Source organism: Passer montanus, unplaced genomic scaffold (assembly GCF_014805655.1).
Source record: "Passer montanus isolate IOZ18808 unplaced genomic scaffold, ASM1480565v1 scaffold21, whole genome shotgun sequence".
Lineage (NCBI taxonomy): Eukaryota > Metazoa > Chordata > Aves > Passeriformes > Passeridae > Passer > Passer montanus.
Window position 1 is genome coordinate 1140906 of NW_024366703.1, and position 15910 is coordinate 1156815.

Below are 15910 nucleotides of genomic sequence, written 5' to 3' on the forward strand. Positions count from 1 at the left end.
GGAAAAAATAACTTGGAGACGATAACGTTGTGAAAACATATCCTTTTCATTATCATATGGAAACCTTACACTTTTGAAAGGCCAATAATGTTCACTGTTCATGAAAAAAATGGGGTTGGATGGAACAGAAACTAAGAGATTTCACTGAAAGCAGCTTCCTGACTGAAGTAGTGAACAATGCAGCTATAGCCTAAATGAGAAACGAGAGGATAACTTTTTAATTTCAAGTGATTCTCCTCTGAAGAGACTGTAACAGCTCTGTGGATTTACAGGTTTATCAATGCTCAACCACCTCCCTGAAGGACACTGTTCCATCACCAGCAAAACATTTTCCACCTGCATGTCTAGTTGGCACGCAGTGGTCTGCAAGCAAGGACAGCTTGCCTTCTAACAGCTTCCATCCATTCTACCCCATCTTCAGCTCAGCTGCCTGAGGAACAGTTTTGTGACAGCTGCAAATCCACAGCCTAGCATACCTGTGTAGACACATTTCAGCTTGGTACTTTTACTGCTGACATACTGAAGAAAACCTTCTATTCAAGAAGCTAAGGTACCTGTGCACTGAGGGTGCAGCCCTTGATAAGATTGTAAGCATCTTATCTCAGCTGTGCAAATTGGAGTCCTAATATTCAACGTGAATTTCTTCTGCTTCAAGTGCAATCACTCATAAACCTTTTCCCAGCCTAACATGGCTCTCACTGATGACTAACCCACCGCACAGATGACTGAATGGAAAGAAAACCCTGTTGGATTTACCTCAAAGACTTGAATTTAGGTTCCTCTTACTTCTTCTCTTTCTAAAAAGTTCCCGTTATGCCCACTTTAAAGGTAGTCATAGCAGCAAACAAATGCTTATATCCTTATCTGCAAATTTAGACCTAAATTTGCTGAGACAGTGCAACTTTGCATCTGGCTACAGTGGATTAGCTCTCAGAACCACGCATTTCACAACTGCAAACTAAATTGACCTGAAATAGATTTAAAAAGTACCCACAGATTAATTCACTGGTTAATTTACTGATTTAACTAAATAATTTTTGAACTGTGCTTTTAAACCAACCCAACACCAGGGTAAAGCTGACGAGTTTAACACTCATGTTCCACATCCTCTCTGCAATCAGGATAAAGAATTATTCCAAGAGAATAAGTGGGAAGATAAGCAAGCAACATACCAGTAGTTTGTCCCTGTTTAATCTCCTCAGCAGTCCTGTCTATGAGGACATAGAGAGACCACACAACGCAGGTGATGGCAATGATATGGAATGTTACAGAGCACATGATCTTCCTCCTCTCGCTGGCTGTCATCTGCAGCTTCTCCCACTGGCAAGAAACCAGGAACCAGAGCAAGAGATTAGGAGTTTATTGTAGTTACTAGACAGTATGAAAAGAGAATATTGAAAAGAACAAAAACCAGGCAGGAGACCAGTTTCCTTCTAACAAGGATTCTAAAAGTCAGATGGCATCATTACTTTGGTCACAGCATGTGTATGCTTGAAATCATTCATTATGTTGAATTATTGCTTCCACTGCCACAAAAATGAGAATGGTTGAAACATGATACACAGACTTTGTGATCATCTCTGTGCTGCCAACAGACTCTTTGTCAGCCCAAGCCACATTTCTAGTTATGTGGGCATCCAAACCTCAACATGGCAAAATAATTGAGTACTTCCAGGAATGACATGCTAGGCTTCTTGTACTAAAAAGCTGTATTTTTCAATCATTTTAGAAAAAACATTGGACAAGACATCCCTTTGCATGTTGTATTTTAAATAGAAAATTGCTTTTGCTTCTATAAAAAGGTGTTGCCTTTTGATAGAAAGTACAAATTAATCAAATTATTTTGCTAAAAGGCAACCATGTTAAATCTATTTGCAAATGCTTTTACAGAGCCAGAAGGACCTGTGCTTTAACTAATTTACAGTTCTCTTTTCTGTTCCACAGCCTGGGCTCCTCTGCTGGACAATACCTCCTGTGAACTGCTGGCTCCACAGTTACAAAACCAGCTTGCACCACCTCACTGCTTCAAGAGAGATGACTGAAAAGCAAAACAGAAAATATTCTGCAAATCGCACACTAGCCCAGAGAGGAGACTCAAATCTGTAGGTCCCTGCTGTATTATTCTGATGACACAGCATGTGACATTTCCCACTTAAAACAGTCAGCAGTTCTGGACTTTTCAAGTATTGTTAAAAGAAACAACAACAAAAAAAAAGCACAGGAGAAAATTTAGATTTAATGTCTGGTTTTTTTCACTGAAATTCTCAAATCTCTCTCTTGTCTGCCCTTATCTTCATTTGAGCCATGACACATTTTGTTCTCACTCTCTTCCCTTAGTAAATTAGCGTTTGAACAGCCCAATGCTGCAATACAACCTTAAGATGCCATGGAAGTTTAATTCCATTTCTGCCCTACAAGACAAGGAGATGCCCTATTATTTGTCTCATCCTGATCATACTCACCAGTTCCAGGATATTTTCTCCCGACTTAAAGGCTACCATAAGGGCTGAGTTGAAGATACAGAGGCATCTTATTTTGTTGCTGCAGCTGAACTTCTAAAAGGACTCTTTTTATGTATTTGAGAGGCAAAATCCTTCTATTTATGGCTCCATCCCTACCTTCTGGCAACTTGTCTGCTTCCCACAGATGACCTGTTCAGATATAACTAATGATGTTGAGTGACTCATTTCTGAAGGTGCACAACTTTCTTTTTCCCCCACAGGGCACAAATATTCAGAAAATGTTCACCACCCACTTCAGGCAGAGTGAGCACAGAAAAAAGCCAGCAGTCAACTGACAACTACAACTCTTCTTTGGATTCTCCAGAGTAATTTCTTTCCTGTCCTATGTGCAAAGTATTGCCTGTGCAGACAACAAGGCTTATGATGACCAATTCTGCAGCTCAGAAACAACTACACTCTCTGCCAAGGGGGTACAAAGCTAAAATCTGCATTTTTAGAAGGCAATGCTCCACCACAGTCATAAGAAAGAGACTGTCCACTGGACATGCTAAGCTCTACACTTTGCAGAGAGTACATCTCTCTGAAAAAATAAGAAGTCTTTGAAATCTGCTCTATTTTCTGTCAGAAGTCACTTCTAGGATTTGGATAAGTTCTCATAACAGTTTTTGGACAGCTACATTCCAAACTTCTCATCCTACATGATTTAGGCTCATCATAACTGAATTTAATGTTTTTCATTTATTCTAGTTCCAGACTGAGGTTATCATTATTAACCTCATCCACTTTGGTAGATACGGCAAGATTTGTCTGTGCTAAGAATACCAGTGACTTTCATCTCAAAATCCTGATGTCAGGACAACTGAAAGCTTGGAGGATGTGGGAGAACAAAATGAGGATAGAAGCACCTATACTTTAAGTCACCAGATTTATGAAAGATACTTATCTATTAAACAAAAATACAGGTTCTAGTCATTCCCAGCCTAAGAAAAGGTAAAAATTAAACCACATTTAACAGGGAACCATCTTCTACTTACAACGTATTATTTTCACTAAGTCTGATCCTTTAAAGAGAAAAGGAAAGCTACAAATTTTAACTAAATCACATCCAAGAAGTGTGATTTAAAGTAAATTTAATGTAAAATCCTCATATTTTGAAGAGAACTTAAAAGCCATGTGGATCTTAGAGCCACAAACTAAAGCAGCTAACGGTAATACAAAGCTCCCCATTAAAAAAAATACTGGTAACTGTAGAGTTTTGTGCTGTAAAATCTAAAGAAAAAAATCAGATTGTTGCATGGATATATATATATATATATATTCACACACACACACAGAAAGCTGCTGGGCTGTAACAGCTCTTATCAGAGCTGGATTCCTGTGATGTTGAATTTGCCAGGGTATTAATTCAAATTCTTTCGTACCTATACAAGACTGTCCAGACTTACTAAGGAGGCACAAAACCATTAATAAATACATGGTGGGTGCTCCAGGCTCATGGGCACAGCCTGTTCCAGAGTGGATCTCTGTTTAACAAAGCATGCTCTGGGGGAAGCAGGTCCTGTGCCTACCTTTCTCAAAGGCTTCAGTTTTGTCTCCATGATGAACTCATACTTGCACAGCTCACAGCATCGCGTATCCGAGCTCTTGATCCATTGCTGCAGGCAGGCCTGGTGCACAAAGTGAAGACTTCCCGTGCAGTGACAGGGGGTAATCAAAGGGCTCTCATCATCTCCTTCACAGTGACATATCCTGAATCAGAAGCAAAGCTGCTCATTAGGGGAAGCGGAAGCAGAAAGGATGTGGAAGAGCCATGTAATATCTGTGATCACACATGGATGTTCACTGAGGATTCCGAGACATATAAATCAAAGGAATGTGTTCCACAAAGGAGCTAAAACTAAACAACTCAATTGCTGCACAAGTACATACACAGGCACAAAATAATTAAGCACAGACAGAGATAACTTTCTCACAGATGATGCACACATATAGAGCCTGACAGAAATGCAGTACCTGAAAGAAAAAATGGATCAAGAAATGACAACGTTTCACCCAGACCAATAGCACTTAACTGCAAATAGCATTTAAACAGATCAGACAGCACTTCCCAAGACAAAATATGCACAGAGAGGTACAGCTACTCATGTACTATGGTCTGAAATAGAAGATAAAACAAAATTCCAATACCAGTGGTGAAACAGTCCACCCCAGGATCCTGAATTTAGACAGCCTGGATTTTACACAAGTGATTAATTCCAATGCAAATTCCTAAGAGACAGATTCACAATGCAAAACTACAGCACTGAATCAGAACCCCAAAACACTCTAAATGGTTTTGCTTCTCCAAATCTGACTTAGCAAGTGTTGCTAAGGAAGCATCAGCTCTGCAAAATTCCCTATTTTTCTCACAGCCTAACTGTGCAAACAGCAAAGACATCTGATAAAGAATTACTACCAGCTGCTGACATTTGATTTCCAGATTCAATTTATACCCAGCCCCTAGGTAGCATCAAGCATTGTGAAGTTCTTCTAACCATGTGGAAGAGGTCATGAATTGAAAGGGGGATGGTGAGGAGCTCAGGGAATGAATACAAGTTACCAAGCAAATGTGAAGTACATTCTGGCCTGCTGCCATCCCTGTCTATTACTGAAATCTCGTACTGATGTGTAGCATCTTGCCTCTTGTGACCTTGCTGATAGCTGGCAAGTGGAAATGAAGGCGTGGGTGGATTACAACAGCATCTTCATGGTAAGCCAATACAGAACTAGATATGGTAGTAATGAGGGGGGAAATAAAATAATATTGGGAAGTAATAACAAAGGCAGCTTTAGGAAGTGCTGTCAGGGAGGCGAAAGACTAGGATAATAAAATGCTAGGTAGAAGGATTAAACATTTGCTCCTGAACTTGATGACTCTTGCTCCTCAAGCACATTTCTGATGTGGGACAGGGCAGACCAGTAGACAAGTCACCGTGAAGACAGTCCAGATCTTCTTGTTCCTGACACCTGGGAACATGATTAATTCTCTGTAGCTGGAATAAGGACATCCATAATTTTTGAACCTCACACTATGGACATCACACAGGCCTACCACTAACAGCCAGCGCTCAGATATCCTTTAACCAAGACAACCAGGAAGCCTGTAACAAATAAAAAAGTGTGGTGGGATACAAACTGAGAGGGGAAAAAAAAATCTAAAGCTATATTGATCTGATCTCACAAGCAATTTTCAGGCAGTCTGTTTTCCTCCTGATCCCCCCCACTCTGACCAAACTAGCAGTGCTGTCAGGACAACACACTTAGCTTATTAAAAACTAAGACATGTTCAGCTTGACCTTTATGATGCGTAGCTGTGTCTCTCATAGTATTCTCAGTTTGGGCACTGATAAAATATCTCAGAACCCCAAACCTGAAATAAATTTTAGGAGAATTTATTTGACTCCAAAGGAAGTTATTTTGCTTAGTAGCCTTGTTAAGTGCATCACAGGGGTGTAGGATGGCAGAGAGAAGGCTGCATGCTCCAAAACATACATACTGCATTAGCAAGGTAAAAGAAGAGACAGAATCAGCACAAAGGCAGGGAAAAGCAGAACAGTCACCACTGCACATGGGAGGGTTAAAAAGGTAGGTGGTTCTCTGGTAAACCAACCTGCAGGTATCCCCCGATGTGGACACAGGGGACAGAGGGGGTAACTTTTCTGAGAGGGGGGAAGGGCAGTCAAGGTCACTGTCCTTCTCAATTGAACAGAGTGGTGCCCGCTGCTCTTTTGGTTTGAGTTTCACTGAGGTGCTGTCCTCAAAGACGTCATCATCTCCCATATCATCAGAGCAGAAGTCTGTGCTTTCCACCAGCATGCTGGAGGATTTGTCAGCTTGGAAGTGACTGGAATAGCTCTCCAGTTCGTGAAATTTATGCAGGCTGCTGATGCTGGAGGTGTGGGAGAAGGAAAAAAGGTAACGCAACAGTTTTTTGCTCCTTGAGGAGTCATGGTCCACCTTGTCCTCCAGCAGGGGGATATGTACAGCGCTGTGGTTCTCTGCTCCTCCCGATGCACTTGAGTAGTTGGAAAGGGAAGGGATATAGGAGTGCTTAGAATTGCTAAAAGAAAGAGGCCTGAGATTCAGCGGTTTCCTCTCTTTAAGATGAAATTTGTTAATCCTTAAACACTGCTCTTGATTCAGGGTCAGTTTGCCTTCTGAGCGTGTTCGCTCCACATAATCAAAGCACTCGCTGGTGCTCTGCGCCTTCTGGTCCACGTCATTGAGGGACTTGGAGAATTTCAGGGTGCGGCTGGGCTTTACATTCTTTGCAGACCTGAGTGCCTGGCCCCGATCCTGCCCACGGGAGTTTCTCTTTGCTGCATGTAACGTGTCCTGACAGATTACTGTCACAGTGACCCCTTGTGTCAGAGGGCTCGGGCAGTGCGGATTTTTCAAGACAACAGCAGACTGCACTGGACTGTGATGACAACACTCAGAAAACACTGCACTGGAACTGCATGCAGAATAGTGGAATAAAAGCACAGAAAGTAAAAAAAAAAAAAAATTAAAAAAGAGAACATGTATAATTAAAAGTGAAGAAATGAGAATTACAGCTAGTGTGGGAATGGCAAACATAGCAGGGCCAAACAGTCAGTAGGATTTAACAAAGCAGTGTTAGACAGCAGTCGAGTCAAACAAATGGGATGCTTCAAGTGGGAACCCCACATCTCCTACTTCCCCATAAACATGCTTTTTCAGTTTTGCTTTTCCTTAATTTGAACCTTGTCTGAGCCTCACTGCAGCCACGCAAATGGCACACTTTACCTGCAGATGTCCTGGTTGGATGGCGTAACAGAAGTCCGAGAGAAGCTATGAGGGGCAGAGACAGAGGTTGGACTTCCAGCCTGCAGTGAAATTAAAACAAACAAACAAAAACATCCTCAAGTCAGGAGTCAGTATGCAGAGCAATCACCTTCAGGGTGAAACACAGCATATGGAGTCAGATATCACTCTACAGCAGATACTCAAGGGCTAGTTGTAAGAAAGTGACTTTACTGTTAAATGCAAGAAAGGTCACGGAGTTTCATCCCTGGAGAAGTAGTTATCAGAACAGAAATGTTTTACCCCAAGGTCAACTGCAGGCATCTCTGGAGTGGAACCTGCCAGCTGTCAAACATTGCACAGAACAATAGCTCAGGAAATGAGCAATGCTACAGTAATTAGAATAATTAGAGGGAAGCGTGTGTATAAACTAGTTGTAATTTAGCTACCATGTAATAGCTAATCCTTCTTCCAACAATGATGGCAAGAGATTAGAGGCTTGGGGTTTTCTTCACAGAACAGAACCAGCAGTAACTCAGTAAGTCAAACACAACCTGAGGACTTATATTCCTTACTAGCACATGAGCACCATCTGCCAACCCAGACCATTCCCTGAAGTACTTAGTGTACTTTTTGAGGCCTTTCGTCCTGCTCCTACTTGAACAGAATCTTCCATCCTGGAAGATCCATACTGGAGAAAAGGTGTGGCAGTAGTCATATTTGTAAGTTGCAACAAGAGCACAGTGAGAAACAGAATCACTGAAGAATTAAGAATTAGCTGAACTAACTCAAAAACATAAAGTTAAGCTCTTGGCATATTTAACACTTAATAGACAAATCTGAACTCAGTGTGCTAAGAATGAGCATTGTCTCAGCTGTCACTCCACTGGCTGTTATTAAAGACCTTTTCTGCTGCTGAACCCTGCACATCACTTTGACAAACTTCTCAACTCTTCCTGGAGATTTTTGTGGGGAGGAGACTGCCATTAATAACCTCGTAACAGAGAATGTTTAAACCTGGGTCTCCCATGTTCCACATCTGCTGGACAGGCTGCACTGCTCACCCACTGCTGCAAAACACTGTTTGCACTTCGAAATTCAAACAAAGCTTTACAGCTCTTTTGATCTGCACAGCAAAGCCTGAAACCCAGGAAAGAGCAATGCAGTCAGCAGAACAACAGAAATGTCATCTCCACACTGAGCTGCACAGAAACCAGCACTGCCAGCAGAGACCTGGGTCAGGCAATTGCAGACAGCCAGACCAGGGAGACCTCAGGTGACAAAAGCATGAAGCATGCTGTGCCCAGCCCTGTGCTTCAGCTTCAGACACCAGCAGTTATCACTGCTTTGATCATGCTGCAACACACACTGTATCTGTCTTGGAACTTGTCAATTCTATACTTAATTTATTAAAGACCCTATTGTATATTTAAACAAGGCTGCCACAGGCTTTTATACTGCCATACCAAGCCAGGGTTCCTTGTCACACGTTATACTCTCTATTTCTTTGTGAGAGAAGATACATAACCATGCTACTTTATAAATGCAGATAAAACAATCACCTTCCTTGTCACAGAACTCATCTTTTCAGGTTTTATTTCTCTAGTCAACATCACTATAGACAGCAATGTATCTGCCCTCGTATTAGGAGACCTCAGGTGCACAGACACTGAAAAAACAGGTATCCATTTACTGCTGGGTCTGCAGGAATCAAAGGCAAGACTCAGCCAAGACTCAGACACACAGCTCTTAACCCTTAGTAAGACACTGTAATTTACTTCCCATCTTACCCAAAGCTGGGTACATATATAGAATAAAACCCAATAGAATAACCTTGGGCCAGAAAGCAAACTGAGCTATGTAATGACTATGACAAAACAAATTAAAGACAAAAACCAATTACTGGTTTTATCCAGGAAACTATAGTTCTTTACATTTTACACCACTTGCACATGTTAATGACACAGGATTCTGACCATGCAGTGATGTGAATTCAGGTACTTGATGGAAATTTCTTCTCTCATTGATGCTTAATGTCTCCTAAAAGCAGGTACACCTGACTTAATATCCTATCTTTTATAAGGGTTTCTGCAGTAACTTTGTTTTAACTCAAAGTCTGACAATTTATGAAAGAACTGACACTAATTTACCGATAAACTGTTTCACTCTGCAAATTAACAAAACTAAAATAATGAAATAGTTAAAAAGACATATTGAGCAATCTTGTAAAAACAAATTATTAAACCAGTAAAACAGCAAGTTGCATTCTGCCATGGAGACAGAGGTGCACATTGTTGGAAGTGAAGTCACAAATCAATTAATAAATCTGTCTCAGGTTTTATGTTATGAGCAAATCACAGAAGGTAACCTGCAAAGAATGAATCCAATCTCTCAGCTGCTTCAGTTTAGCAATGAACTTTTCTAAAAAAGGACAGCAGAATGTATGATGTGACAGTCTAATAGAAGATGACTAGAATCAATGATCCAAAATTTCCCTTCCAGAACCATGTTACTGGTTTCTTGATCAAATCGTCTGGTACCAAGAGTGTTAAAAGTCTTGCCACTTGGGAAATCAAAAGGCTGGGACAAAAAAGAAATTGTGGAATTTCATTTGCATTTCAAGCTTAGTATTCTGTTTCTAGCTGCCAGTACTGTTCAAAATGGCTTACAGAAACTCAGCATCTGAGGCACATTTCCTTTCCCCCCATCTTTCTACTTCAGAACAAAAGATACTTTTCTCTATTTTCATGCATAATGAAAGTGCAACCAAACTATGAACAGAAATTAACACACTTGGATAGGCACCACAAAAAGGAACAACAAATCACTGGAGGAAGTTATGCCCCACCCTTGGTTCAAACAAGCTGTGGCTACCACCAAAAGCTATGGTTCAATGAGACCCCAGTCACTCAGTCTGTCCTCCTTTCCTCCCATGCTTTTTGCTCATGAAACTTCCAGAGGTGCACTGCAACTCAGAGTAGGATAGTGAGGTGAGGTAAAACGAGCCATGGCTTTAATGCCAGTCACTTCCCTAGGAACACCAGTCAGTGACAGCAATGAGTCTCTGACAGTGAAGCACAACTCCCTGACAAGAGAGCAGTAAAATGCAAGCTGCTGCCCAAAGCCTAAGTACCAAGTTCTGCCACACCTAGAAGCAGGGTTACACATCACTGCTGCTGGCCAGTCCTCCCAGCTCACCTGGGTCTACTGACTCACACACAGCAGCTTTCAGGCAGAGGTGCCACAGAAAAGAAGAAATACAGGCAGCCTCGGGACAGAACACGGTGAAGAGGCGGTGATGGGTGAATGAAACAGGCGGGTCCAGCTATCTTGGAGCTCTGATGCTGCTCCCACACACGGCTCAGCTCTGAAGAGGCTGGGAAAATAGGCAGTCAAAGGCTTCCCCACTCTGTAGCTTCTGGTACACACCACCCTTACTGCCCCAGCAGCAGCCTCCCAGGCAGCAGCACCTTTGGCCAAACTGGATATTTATAATGGCAATAGCAGCAGTTGGGTTTAGAGCACTCCTTCTCATAGGAGGTTTCTGCCATGTTCATATTTGACATGTCGCCTAAGCCTTGACAGCCTGAATTTGACCATTCTAACCCCATAATCACTTGCTGAAACTCTGTGGACTGCCATGCCCTTCACATGGAGGAACATCACCTCCAGTGACAAGCCTTGGAGCCATGTGCTTGTGAGTTACTCTGTACAGCCTGACTGGTTGCCTAAAATAGCTCAGTACTAAAGGTCAATAGTTAGTTAATTGTGTATATTGACATTGCTATCTAATGCAATTCACTGAGGTCACAGCACGGCCTTCTGCACTGGTACTCCAACAATCACAGCAATTTTGAAGGTAACAATTCCTGGGATTCCTGCAGTTCTCTGAAGAGTTGCCAGCAGGAGCATATACATTTTTAATACACATATATGCAGGTGTCCATACATATATAAACATATATGTTCTCATTCTGCCCCCATGTGAACAGTGTTATCTATTGGTAAGATAACTCAGCCTTTTCTCATTACATACCTTTGATTACATGCTACACACCAAAACCCAAAAACCCCACCCTGCCTAAGAAAATAAAGGCATCTTTGAAGTGAGCCATAGCAAACATGCCAATGGCTCAGGTATATTTCAAGATATCCTGCTTATCTGAGATGACACTTCTGTGTATAGTTGCTGTTGTCTCTGGGCTGCACTTCAGTAACAGCAATTACATCTCATTTTAAAGAACAGGGCCTGTCACATCCTAAAAACTTGATTAAATTATTAATTGAAGGTAAAAAATTAGAAACAACTCCTGTAGAATTTTTCAACTAATTGGAAGTCTAAAGAAATCAAAGTTTTCCCCTCCCACATGCAAACTTTGTCATTTCTAGGTGCCACATGATTAGGAATAATACTGTGGCCCTACTACTTGTGCTACAAAAACATCTAGAAATTTCAGCTAAGGATCTGGAACAAACATACAAAGAACTATGCACATTTAATAATAGAACACAACTCTCTTTTGTGCAGACAAAGAGTGAAAAGAAGCGCAATTTTAACTCTTTTATTAGGAGGAACTTCAGAACAAGGAGCTTTAGGCAAATACAAATTTAGCAATAGAGCAAGGAGCGAAACACTCCACAACCCAAATTTCAACCTGGCATTTTGATTACGGGCTTGCCTTTATTTTATGCACTCTTGAGTGCTTTCAGCAAGCACAGTGTTCCATGTACACGCCGGCTGACGGCTCCTGCTGAAGCGCACTGCAGTTCCACAGCCTCTGAAGTTCATCTGTGCAGCAGATGCCAAAGGAGGCCTCCAGCAGTGCCAGCACACCAAGGCAGTGCAATGAGACCAAAGTGGACAAACCTGACACCTGAGATGGGCAGAACAGGCCACCTATGGACAGACTGGGGGATGTGACGGGCAGACAGCCCTGCTGACAGGCTGGTTTGAAAGCTTTTGTACCAGCATGGCAGGACCAACCATCAGCAACTTCTGATCTTCTCCAGTAAGTTCTTCCTACCAGATTCATGCCATATTGACTTCCAGAGCATATTAAAATCAAGGGTCTTTAGAGAGGGTTAATTATTAAAATTAACTCACCAATTTTTTGACGTCTGTACCCTTAGAGGCATCTGAAAATGTCAGGGCAATCAACTCCACCAGGTAATTTTGGCAACAATTTGATAAGAACCAGCAGTCAGCTGGTAGAAGAACTTTCTTCCATACTTTATAGAATGTATATGACTATAATTAAAACTATGTCTAGCAACTAGAAGCAAAGCTGAAGTCAGCTTTCTCTTATTTCTAAAGAAATCTAAAGGAGGATTGTGTCAGGAGCTTTTCTCTAGAGATTCCAGAACTAAAGAAAGGAGGCTATCTATCCCTTCAAAATCTCCCCAAGAACAATACAACCTGCCAAGTGCACAGGATTAATGTTGACTAAACCCAGTAAAACTGCACAGGTGCTGCAGGGAGAAGAAAAAAGTATATATGGCTTTTTGTCCTTAAAAATCTTCCTCAAAATACCTTGAATGTACTGAGGGAACAAAATAGGAAAGGAAACCTCTGCAGGTTCCTCCTTAATGGGGTGCTCTCATACCTATATGCAGAAAGAATCCAGCCCCAGGAGAGGGAATTTATCACAGCACAGGGAGACTATCACATTCCTTACAAACATGACTGCACTGTGCTCCAGCATGAGATTACTTGCTCTTGTACCTGGGGAAAGAGTATACTTTCATCTTCACACTATACAATTTTTCATGTCTTTTCCTTCCCCAGTAACTCAGTAGAAGAGTTTTTTTAAGCAACTCCTATTTCCCTACCCCCAGGTTCACATACCTGAACAGAACACCTGTGAGAAACAGTTTTTTCAGTAAGCCTTGGTCATGTGAAGGACTACAGGATACCTAAGTTCTGCAACTGAAAAACCTGGACTACTTTTCTACAGACAAATCTTCAGTGAATCCATTAAAGCTTCAGGCAACAGTGGACATGTGTATTCATATGCTTTTCTAAATCTGTTCCAAGCTGATGAACAGCCTAAATGGATTTTAAATTTCATAGCAAGCTTAGGCTACCACTTTGTGTCTGCGCTAGTTGCTATTCAGCCTAAGAATAATCTAATACTTTACAGCATGCTTCTGCTCAAAAAATAAAACTATACATGCCTTCAGAAAAGACAAAGCATTTACATTTTTTAAGGAGTTAACTTTTGATTCCTTTGCTGTGATCCCAGTGTTAGCATTTTCAAAGTTTATCCCTTGGAGTGCTATGAAAATAAGACTAGGAAGTGCTTCCTCTTTACATTAGAATCAACCTTCCAAAGCAATCAGATGACAGGAACAGAACACAGATGACCTGAAGGTATTACCTGACATCACACCATCAGTTTCAGGATATATCAGATACTTTAAAGGTAAACAGTACCACTAATTTGAGAATAACTATTTAGAGACCAGCTTGGTAAGTGACCTAATTTCATCTGCTTGTAAGCACAATTCCATTATCTATGAACTGAGGGCATGAATTACCACTACTGTGAAAATCCCACTTTTAGATGCTCCCAGTGACTAGCTGTGTGTTAGGGTCAATTTCTTTTATATTTAGAGGACGAAGCTTCTATAAAGCTTAATTATTTCTCTGTGGGGGCTTGAATGATGACAGCACTTCACAGCAATCAGTGGCTGCTTGGAAAAAATGCTGGCTTAGGGTAAACAGCTGAGATGTGGATCTGGGCTGTATTCCCTTGTGCCAACTGGGGTTGTTTCAATCAGCATCAGTGCTGTTTATGTGTCTGAACAGGGCAAGATGGGAAAAATGGGCTGTGTTCAAGTCCCGTGACTAAATCAATTAAATCTGCATTCAATGGGGTTTTTTTAAATTTCAAAACAAATACAAAAGATTTCAGAAATTTTCATGTTTCACATGTAGCAGATTTAAAAAGAGTGTTTGAAATATATTTACTAAAAAAACAAAGAAGGGTCTGGAGGAATGCCACAACCCCCAGTGTGCAACATACTGCACACAGCCTAATGACACCATATGAAGATCCTCCTTCATCTTAGTCCCTGCTCCTTTTTCTGCTCTTTCTGGCCTCATCCCTAGCCAAATATTCAGGTGATTGCTTTTTCTTGGCTTGGCCACATGTACTAGCATCTCTTCTGCCTCTCTTAGCATCTGCCTCTTGGAGAATTGCCTTTTTGCCCCTTTCTCCCAAGGGGCAGCTCCACCTGGCCCCTACACCAGGGATCTACATTCAGAGAGGTCCTGCTACCTCTACCAGCTGATTACATTTTCAGTAGCACCATCTGTCTGCCTCCCTCCCTGATCACTTTAAGCCCATGGGCATTGCTTTCCTTGGTCACAATAAGTAACACAGCATCCTCTCTTGGCTAAAGGCTGAGTTCTGACTCAAACCTTTCCACTCAAATTACACTGTGCAACTGAGAGCAGTGGAAAGATACACAGTAATAATCACAGCGGGTTCATAATGACATAGCAGCACCAGTAAGGCTTTGATTCAAGTGTCAGTGCCAAGAATTTGTAGCAGATTTGCTATGTTGCTGTGCTGTAAACTAGATTTGAGTGGAAAAACAATGGCTGAAATAGTCATGCTTTAGAAAGCATGACCATTATTTCTGCACAACACACACATACACATTTTCAACACATCTGGAAATGCAGCATGTAATTGATTTAACCCAATTTTGGTTAAAAAGCTCTTAAAATGGTGTTGGATCAACAAGTCCTGTGGATTTCAGAAAGGGATATACAGGCAACCAAGCATTTCCATACTTGAAATGTGTACCCAATCTGCCTTATTGGCCAGGTTGCTATGGTATTCTGAATAAAAAAATGGGCCCTTTCCTATTAAAACTCTCAAGTAAAGAAAAATTTTCCATGTACTTAAGCTTCTACTACAATGCTTCATGATTTGTCATTTGAAATTGCATGCAACAGCCAAAACACCTGTCAACCATAAAATAATTGTTGCAGTTTAGCACTGAACTGCCTGGATGCACAGGCAGGCAAATCAGGGGCTGACTTCACTGATGAGGCTTTCACCCTCTACCCTTGTTTGAACTTATCTCTAGATTGGAGAAGGTGCACAGAATGGATCATGCAGAGGTGACACAGGAACAGTAAGAACATCAACAGCTCTGGAAAGCTCGCTTTGCAACCAAAAAGTCTCCTCCATTAAACTGGTAAGACTGACTTGTGATCCCCTTGAGACCTTTAGCTTTTGCAACACACAGCAGTCACGATGAACGTTTCAGCACTTCAAGATGAATGTAAATATTGATGTCTCACTTGCCAGCAGTCCCAGGGAGAGCTTTGCCACAGTGCAAGGTCCTTCCCACTGCACTGCCACACTACCAGTTCTTGATGAACTAAGAATGAACTGTGCAGATTCATAGGGGTACCAAAGTGCTGCTGCCAAAAGGTTTGTGCTGATTTGAGACACTCTGGAAAAGTACAATGACACTTAATGGCAAAACTACTATCTCTGTTGAACAAAACCTGAAAATCCAATTAAGGATCCCTAAGAAGATAAGAACTAAGATAAAAAGGCATAAGCACAGTTCCATTTCAGAAAAACCTACATGACTATTTATACTTACACAGTTTTTATTCCAAA

At 41.4% G+C, this 15910-nt stretch overlaps 1 protein-coding gene across 5 annotated transcripts in view; it reads right to left on the reverse strand.

The window, feature by feature from the left end:
- MARCHF8 (membrane associated ring-CH-type finger 8) overlaps nucleotides 1–15910 on the reverse strand; it is an 87414-nt gene that overhangs the window by 6279 nt on the left and 65225 nt on the right. For 3 of the 5 annotated variants that reach the window (XM_039709018.1, XM_039709019.1, XM_039709017.1), the window contains 4 exons: nucleotides 7269–7348; nucleotides 6112–6957; nucleotides 4031–4211; nucleotides 1173–1320 (listed from right to left, as the gene is read on the reverse strand). In XM_039709018.1, coding sequence (XP_039564952.1) covers nucleotides 1173–1320; nucleotides 4031–4211; nucleotides 6112–6957; nucleotides 7269–7348 — 1255 coding nt within the window. The remainder of the gene's footprint in view (nucleotides 1–1172; nucleotides 1321–4030; nucleotides 4212–6111; nucleotides 6958–7268; nucleotides 7349–15910) is intronic. The other 2 variants (XM_039709021.1, XM_039709020.1) reach the window with 1 other exon arrangement.